The sequence below is a fragment of the Triturus cristatus genome, chromosome 4_1, assembly GCF_964204655.1.
Source record: "Triturus cristatus chromosome 4_1, aTriCri1.1, whole genome shotgun sequence".
NCBI classification, from domain to species: Eukaryota; Metazoa; Chordata; class Amphibia; order Caudata; family Salamandridae; genus Triturus; species Triturus cristatus.
In genome coordinates this window covers 212865598-212875313 of record NC_140585.1, presented here as the reverse complement: position 1 = coordinate 212875313, position 9716 = coordinate 212865598, and the positions used below count along the sequence as shown (strand labels likewise).

At 45.5% G+C, this 9716-nt stretch overlaps 1 protein-coding gene across 1 annotated transcript; it reads right to left on the bottom strand.

Moving 5' to 3' along the window:
* Positions 1-1160: 1160 nt before the first annotated feature.
* Positions 1161-2123, bottom strand: LOC146854079 (olfactory receptor 13G1-like). The gene has a single exon (XM_085650994.1). The coding sequence runs from the start codon at positions 2121-2123 to the stop codon at positions 1161-1163; it is 963 nt and encodes a 320-aa protein (XP_085507120.1).
* Positions 2124-9716: the final 7593 nt, after the last annotated feature.

Below are 9716 nucleotides of genomic sequence, written 5' to 3'. Positions count from 1 at the left end.
GCGCTCAAGACTCAAGACTCTGCAGAAAATAGTGCCAAGAACTATTATAAGCATGTTGACATGGTATATGCTTGGCAGGAGGCTCAGGCCAGCACAAAGCAGAAAATAAGTCTTACCCAGAATTAAGCAAAATAGATGTAGAGGTAGATCCTTTTTTATGCTTATGGTTAAATACTAGAACTCATTGCCTTTAAAAAGAAAAGATATTGATAACCATCTCAAAACTTCACAGCTAAGATCTAGGAGCTTCGATCGTCTCTGTCTGTCCTTTTCATAGGAAACCTCAGGGTAAAAGAGTGCTTTAGAAGAATCTTTACCATTAACAGTGGAAAAACTGGAACAGCATTTTTTCCAATGGTGAATGCTTGCATGTCACAGGAACTATGAAGGCATGTGCTTCTTTTGGCTGGAAATGTAGTAGCATGTATAACACATTGTACATAAGGCAAATAATACAGTTAAAGCAGGCCATAACATAACAAGCAATGTCAAACAGGGCTCAACGCAACAACCAAAACACATGACAAAGTAATAATTCAGTATAACAGCACCAAATAGAACAGACCACATCCCCACCATATAAAATGCTACAAAACAAATATAAATATACATTCTTGTCACATATTACCACCTCCAGAATCCTACTTATAATATGGTGGTAGGTGTTTGCAACAAGAACATGAAATAGTGGTAGTAAAAACAGTTTATGATATGACCCCTTACCTTAAAAAACAGTAGGTTTGTGTTCCAATCAGATGATGGCAACCCCCAGATTACTCTTAGATTCTAAAGCAAATTTAAGTCATGATTCTCCCTTAGGATAGTGAGTTCTGTGCAAATGTAGTTAGGCAGCCGTAAAAGTATGTGTATTTATATGGTTTCAAATGAGGTGTGTTCTATTAATGTGTGTGAAATCCTCAGTGCATTGAACATATCACGACAAACAGTGTCTTTTCAATGTAGTTACCTTCACCTGAAACAACCAGTTGATAAATATAAGAAGGCACACCTAAATGTCGTCTTACCAAGTTAGGTTAGTACATGTTTGACTGATGATGGCATCTGAGAAATTTGAGAAATTTGAGGCTACTGAATAGCTTTCAATCATCTAAAGATACAATAAGTTATAAACATAGCTACCACCAAATCGCACTGCTTCCTCAGAAGGAACATCTGGCTGAACATGTTCTTGAAAGGATCTTGAAGAAAGCTTGCTTTACCTCAGCATTCCTCAAACTGTAGAGCATTGGATTCAACACTGGAGAAACAACAGCATACAAGGCAGATGCTACCTTGTCTCCATTACTACCATAGCCCAATGCAGGAAGTATATAAGCATAGATGGTACTACCATAGTACAGAGTTACCACCATTATGTGGGATGCACAGGTAGAGAAGGCCTTCATCTTCTTCTCAGCAGAGCGTATCCTGACAATAGATGTGAGAATGTATGTGTAGGATATGATTATGAAGGTAAAGCAGAGCATGCCAAGCAAGATGTCTGCCACTAGGACCACAATTTTGATGAGGTCGGTGTTAGAGAGCGAAACCTTTAGAACTGCTGGTATCTCACAGAAAAAATGGTCTAAATCATTTCTTTCAGAGAAGGACAATTTCAGAATTAATTCAGCTGGGATCATGGCATTAGACACTCCAATTATCCAGACAATAGCAGCAAGGGAAACATAGATTTTCCTGCTCATGATAATTAGATAATGCAGAGGAATGCAGATTGCCACATACCTATCAAAAGCCATCACTGCAAGAAGCATGAGCTCAGTGCCCAGAGTCCAAGTCAAGATGAAAAGCTGTGTCATGCAACCAAAGTACGAGATGGACTTTATCTCAGAGAGCAGGACTGCTAGCGTTTTTGGGATAATGCATGAAGTCAGGCAGATGTCCAGCACAGCCAGGTTGCTTAGAAAGAAATACATGGGGGTTTGCAGATGATAATCTGAAGATATGATGGTAATAATAAGGATATTTCCCAGCAAGGCAAGTATGTATGACAACAGGAAAACTGTGAAGAATGTAGACTGTAATTGAGGGTGACTTGAGAATCCCATAAGGAAGAACTCTGAAGTGGTGGTCTTGTTTAGTTCTTTTGCTAGATTGACAGTCATCATCTAATGGATGAAAAGCGATATAATAGCACTGATTAATAGAAAATAGAATATGTTTGATCTAGTGATTGTGTCCTATGAACAATAACATTCGTATATGACTTAAATGCACTGTATCTCCTCTGATTGTAAAAATACCTAGAATCACTTCATATTATCACTGACATCACTGAACATCACAATTTCTAATCATCCATTGTACTTCTATCACTAATATATCTGAATGCTAGCTTGAAATCATTATATACGAGCTAACCCTTCCAAAGTCTCTAGTTTTAGGCGCATCCTTTTTACTATCCTTCATAGAGCATATCTCTCTCTCGTGAAGATCAGAGGATTGTTGGTGACACTGCCTGCTGCCTCCACAGTCACACTGCAGAGGCAGACATTCTGGTGTCATGCCGTCCCTCTCACATTATTGGTCTACCACAATGACAGAGTTGCTCTAGGTCACTGTTTGAACCCTGTGCACTAGGGACATTCCAAAACACACACAAAAACTAAGTCACATGGAGATTTCTTGACCTCATCCAATTACTCACTAAGGGCCATATGTAGGTACATTTATTTTACCGATTCATAAATACCGAATTTTACCGAATCGGTATTTATGAATCGGTAAGTTATATGTAGGTAATCATTCGGTAATAATTACCGAATTGGTAACAATCGGTATTCAAGAATCGGAATTTACCGATTCGGTAAATACCGAAGTGGTATTTACCGAATCGGTAGTTACCAAATCGGAAATACAAAAACACATGACTGGATGAATCAGCCAATCCTGTGCAACCAAACCCCACCCAGGCAGGTGCACACAATCATCAGACTCTGGAGAGGCTGGGAGTGCAGAGGAGAGGCAGGGAGCCAGTGCCTGATTGTGTAGCTCAAACTCACAATGTCCAGCCAGGAGACACAGAGAGATGGAGGGGAAAGGAGGAGAAAGCAGAAATTTAGCCCCAGGAACTGCAGGTACTAGTGGAGGAGGTGGTGAAGTAGCACCAGAAGCGGTTTGGGAAGCAGTCCCTGCAAGTGCCTGAGTCGGAGAAGCGTAACATATGGCTGGGAATCCAGGCGCAGGTCAATGCTATTGGAGTGACCCCCAGGGACATTGAGGTACTGAAAAAGCGCTGGTACGACCTAAGGATCGTCACGAAGAGGAAGATGGGGGAACTGCAGAAGGAGGCCAGCTGGACAGGAGGTGGAAGGAACAGGGCACCTGCCCTTACCGAACTGGAGGAGCTGGTGGAGTCCACAATAGAGCCCGAGAGTGTCGTGGGGCTTGGGGATGCCGACAGCTCTGCCAGAGCCGCCACCCAACAAGGTAAGACGCATGCACAGCAATGTTGCCACCCCTACCCCTATCCCACATCCCCAATTGTTAAATGAGTATCCCACTCCAGTCCATGTGTTAGTGCATACTGGCAATGCATTATGGGAGATGTAGTCTGGGAAACCCCAACCATGAACTGAATAGCACAGAACAACAAGGCATGGTACACACATTAGCGAAAAGCAGGCAGAGGACAATGTGAGAGTGTAACAGAAATGTATTGTGATGCTTGCAATGCAGGGCTTCAGGTACACTGAGCTGATGTTGCATTTCTGTCCACAGATGATACATTGCGCAGGACTGCACATGCAACAGGAGAGAGGGCACACCGGCAAGACAGTTCAGGGCTGGCCAGCACAAGTTGTGCCCAGAGATCAGTACCACATGCAGCCTCACCACCACAGCCAGCATCACCACCACAGCCAGAATCACCACCACAGCCAGCATCACCACTCATGCTTGAGTCACCGGCCACATCACCGCCTGCATTGGTGAGGTCGAGGAGACGTGCTGCTGCCAGGTTGCGAGTGTTAGAGTCCTCATCTGACGACTGCAGGGGCCCGGAGCCAACCACTGTGCCCCAGGATGGGAGCCATGCCACTGTGCCCTCCACCTCAGAGGGAGCACACACAGGTGCCAGACGGCGCCGCAGGTCTCGGGTGCAGAGTCCACTAGCACACGATGAGAGCCATGGGGTGTTCTCAGGGCTCGAGGGCAACATGTTGATGATACAGCGCCTACAAACAAAGGCAGTGATGTCAGTTCAGCGCCAAATGCGGGGACTGAAAGCTACATTTGACAACATGGACAGGGGCATCAGCGCTATGGCGGTGGGGATGAGTGAGATGGCTGCGGGCATGCGGGACATGTCCCAGTCCGTCATGCTGTTGTGCAGCAAGTATGATGCAGACAGAGCTGCACGGCGCCGGGAACGGCAGAGGAGAGATAGTCATACGAGGGCACTCAACCGGCTGGCAACTGCCACTTCACTGCTCTGCAGGCGCTCTGTGGCTACGCAGGAGGGCCTGACACACTGCAGCAACGACGTTTCGAGGGGCATGGTGCAGGTCACCAGTGCACTGGAAGTGCTACTGACAAGCCAGGCGGCCACAACTGGTGCTGGGGATGCTGTGGAAAGCATAGAAACCAGCAGCAGGAGCAGCATTACCCCCCGGTCCCAGATACACGCAGGAGCAGCAGGCGGCATGGGGCTGCCACTAGTGAGGATGCACAATCCGTGGCATCCCACACTGTAGTGCGTGGCCGCAAACAGTAATGCTGCACGGCATAGCCTAAGACAATTGGGTGTCGTAACCCTGGACTTGCTAGTAGTCATTACACAATGTTGACAGAATGGCTTTTTCTTGGTGTTGTGGCGTAGTGCCGCATTATTAAACTACGTCATGACATCCAACAACTGGCTGTGTCCCCTTACTTACTCAGAAATAGTTGCATGTGATCTCTGCCCGTCTCTCTCTCCCATCTGTTGCTGTTGGCACTCCAGCTGCGTTGGCCTCTGGCTGTCCTGACTCATCCTCATTGTCCTCAAAATCTGTTAGTTCCACCTCTGTACCTCTCTTCGTGGCAAGGTTGTGCAGCATTGCACAAGTGGCAATGATCTTGCAGCAGATGATGGGTGTGTACTGGCGTGCGCCTCCGCTTTTGTGGAGGCAGCGGAACCTGCTTTTCAATAGTCCAAACGTGCGCTCCACCACGTTGCATGTAGATTTGTGTGCCACGTTATATCGTCTCTCACTCTGGGTTTATGGGTGTAGGTAGCGAGTGAGGATGAATGACCGCACGGCATATGCACTGTCGCCTAGGTGAGTATGAGAGAACCATCAGTCACATGCCTCAATACACGATGATTTGCACTTAGCAGAATGGAGCGTCACTGTTACTTACCTAGCAGGTATCCTTCTCCAAATTCTCCCGCAAGCAGTCGTGTGTAGATCCCACTGTTCTGGAAGATGAAGGAGTCGTGGGTGCTCCCAGGAAACTTAGCTACGATATCAGTGATGATGTTCCCTGCATCGCAGATCACCTGCACATTTATGGAGTGGGTGGACTTTCTGTTCCTGTAGATGTGCTCAGTGGCAGCTGGTGGGCAGATTGGAATGTGTGTGCCATCAATACAGCCTATGACATGGGGGAACTGTGCCATGTGATAAAAGTCTGTTTTGGTTTTCTGCAGTTCAGCCTGTGCGTTTGGGAAGCTGATGTAGTGGTGCATTCTCTGCATCATGGCATCCAGGAACTTCCTGAAGAAACGGGACAGGCAACTCTAGGATACACCGCCCACCGCAGCTATCACCCCCTGGTAACTGCCAGATGCGAGTAGATGTAGGCTGCAGAGCACCTGCACGTGTGGTGGTATGGCATGCGCCCTTCTTGTTGGCTGGTCCAGGAGTGGGTGCAGGTCCCATATCAGGTCCATGATGGTTTGTGGGTGTAGCCTGTACCTTTCATGTATCTCAGCCTCAGTCTGTTGAAAGAGTGTGATGCACTGTCTGTAAATGCGTTCCTCCCGTCTCCAAATCCTCAAACCTGCTGCCTGTAGACGTAGGCGCCTTGCAATGACATACAGAGCGGCCATGTTGTCCATGCTGTTGCATTTTGGGATTGCTTATATGCACTGTTTATGCTTACCACCTGCTTTCAATCTGTGTTAATTACCGACTCTTAATTACCGAATTTCATGGATTTCTTAAATACCGAATTTACCTACATGTCTTTTCTCTTTTTACCACTTCATATTTACCGATTCGGTAAATATGTATTCGGTAAATATGAATCGGTATTTTAGAATTCGGTAATTATGAATCGGTATTTACCGATTCATATTTACCGAAAACTGGTTTTTGGCCTCCGACATCTCACTTGACTAAATACCGGTCGGTAACGGGATATTTACCGAATTTCGGCCGTTACCGACCGGTATTTAGCTACCTACATATGGCCCTAAGTGAGCAGTAATGAGACACTGGAAGGCCAGTTCACCTCCACACTGCCAACTGGTCACAATCCTTCCTAACATGGGATGTGGCTGAAAGTATAGCAGTTAGAAGAGAGGAAGCATGTGAACTGCATAAACGTATCTTGGTATAGTGATAATGTGCTTTTAAGTGCCTACCAATCCAGCTCTAAAGACTACTCCCTACCACCTTAAATATATTAACATTATTTCTTTTTTTACTTGTTTTTTATTCAAAATTGTTTATGTATCACATTGCATGTCATCTCACATGGTCATAGAACAATGAGAAAAATGTTAAGGATTTTCATGCGTATCAGATTACTATCGCAGCCAATCACAGCAGCCTTAGGACTTGCCTATACTTTCGGCCCTGAAGCAGCATTATTAATCACGTCTTCACGCTTTCTATGGAAATGAGTTATTCAGTTCAATTTACAAATATATTAACATTATTAACCACAGAGAACGTATGATCTGAAGGAGCCACACGGAACACCCCCTTCTTTTCCCTGCTTTTCACCGGACATGCCCCTCCACTCTTCAACCTACTTGTGATACCTCTGTTCAGACCAATGGCAGGAAAACAGTGGAGGGAAAACACTCATTGTTCCACTTTATATTTTCCTTAAAGAAACATACTGTTTACCCAAACATGTTACCCCCTTTACAGGCACAATGTTGATACCCTACTCCACAAGTAAAACAGCACCACTTCTATCTTAAATCAAACCAATACCAACCTGTTCCTGTAGAAAGAGTTTCTACCAAATGTATTCGTTTTTAATTATTAATGTTTATTTAACCCCTTCAGTGCCCATGACGAGATAGTCTCGTCATGGAGCACGGTTGCGCTGTGCCCATGACGAGACTATCTCGTCATGAACCCCACCCACTAGTGCAACGCCCGGCACAGGAGGGGGAAAGTGCGTGGCACTGAAGGGGTTAAGGGAGTATGTTGGAAATTGGGTTCCTGGTTTACTGTGGTATGAACCCTGGTCAAGCAGTAACCACAGTCCTAGTCATAGTAATGCATCAACCTGTGTTCAGCCTCTGGTAGCTTGGTGCAGAGCTGTCAGGCTTAACTTAGAGGTAATGTGTAAAGTATTTGAGCCCTTTTACACTAAAGCAGTTGTTGTTTCCTGGCCTGAGCACAAACGTCAATGGGAGCTTACGAACTCCATCTGTGGAGCACAGGGAGCAGTACACCATGCAGCAGAGAATCTGGCAACCTTTCAGGAGACAAGAAAAGCCCTTTTCGATGTACTGCAACTTTGAATATGGTTATTTGAAGCTAAATGGCAAAAAGCAATTCAGAGGTGTCTGCTAGAGAGATGAAAGCCACAAGGCTTGACAGCACATGACTGATGTGATTAATAGTTGACAATTTGAAGGAAAAAAATATTGTCGAGGGGCATGGCTATGCTGAGGACCAATGTAGATGCATTATTGTTGCACTTCTGGTAACGGGCAACTTTTACCTAGCAAATGTAATCTAGTTTGGCTAGCAGTTCACCCCACAATAAAAAGTAGAAGACACACAATTGCTGGACGGAATGCAGAACAAATCAAAACATTCACCCCCAGTCAAGAGATCTGGGTTAAATCCATCATTCTTTTGCTCACCATGCCACCCCAGTTTAGACCTGGCCATATGCAACTCAGTCTTGACCCTGTGCCTCATGGGAACAGTTCAGCCCGAATTGCCAAGCCAGGTCCTCCCTGGACCGGAAACAAGCATCCTAGGACCGGTTTCGGGGTTTCACCCCTCTTCAGCCAGGATAGCTTGATTCCAGTGGCACAGTGAGCCAAGGACCCACGTTTGGGCATACCTGGCGCACTTAGGGCGAGAAAGCAAAAGACACACAATTGATGGACAGAATGCAGAACAAATCAAAACATTCACCCCCAGTCAAGAGATCTGGATTAAATCCATAATTCTTTTGCTCACCATGCCACCCCAGTTTAGACCTGGCCATATGCAAAACAGTCTTGACCCTGTGCCTCATGGGAACAGTCCAACCCGAATTGCCAAGCCAGGTCCTCCCTGGACCGGAAACAAGCATCCTAGAGGGAGATAAATCATCCATGCTCAGATATGCAATCAGGTAAGCAGCAAAACTTTAATTCAAGGACGCCAGGCAGTCATCTGGGTCGGCTCTTATACTTTTGGGTTGTGGATCACGGTATTCTCAGGTGTAGCTTCAGGGGGGTTTGGGGTGTTACACCCCCCCTAATACATTTTCAGATGAATAGTTAAGCACAGATGGCTTCAGCCAGGTATGGTGAGGAGCCTGTCGGATTTCACCTGGGATTTCTGCATGTACACAGTGACAAAAACACACACACTCTATCTTGTCTCTAAAAGTCCTAAAACCTGCTGACCATTGTGCAACATATTGTGTTTTTCTCACTTAGTACTCATACCAATCTGTATTCCTCTCCCCTTCTGCTGCTCCTTAAGACCCACTCATGCACCCTGCATTTCCTATATTGTATTTTAACATTATATGCCAGTGGGATTATCTGGAAATCTGAAGCTCACCCCCCCCACTCTTACTGACCAAGCTACGCCCCTGACGGTAGTGAGGCAAGACTGAAGAGTAGCAAGCTGACAACAATAGAACAGCTTCTTCCCTTTCTCCCACAGGAACAGTGAAATAACATAAGAACACTACACAGGGCTCCATCACATGAGCCACACAAAATAGCTGTTGACCACCACACTGGCAACGCCTAACGTAGTCTCACAAGATAGAGAAGGATGAGTGGACACACAAACCCATGTGAGCCCCATACTTGCTTTGATGGTCATTTAAAGGCTTACAATTTAGGGGCACGCCTGATGCACCTATGCACTGGACAGGTAGCTGTATTGAGGAAAGTTCCTAATAATAGTTGCCTTTCCCCTTCTGAATCCTGCCACATTCAGCCTCTCACCTCCCCCTAGGTATGCCAGCTGATAAGACTGAAGCAACAGATTTTGTGGCATGATTATAAAAGACATAGTAACCAAAATCATTGCACAGGGAGAGTAGACCTACTTTTTATAATGAATAAACAACCTTTGAATCCACTGAAATGGACAATATGGAAGCCCTATCTGTGAAAGCTAGCATTTTGCCCCTAATACAAGAGTTAAATCAGGAAATGGTGTACTTGAGACGGAACTTTGTAAAATCATTATTGGAGCTTGTTGGACTTGGCCCTCCCTACAGGGTCACCCCAAACATGTTGCCATCACTTCAATCCTTTACTGCAACTATTTGTGTTGAATTTTAGGATC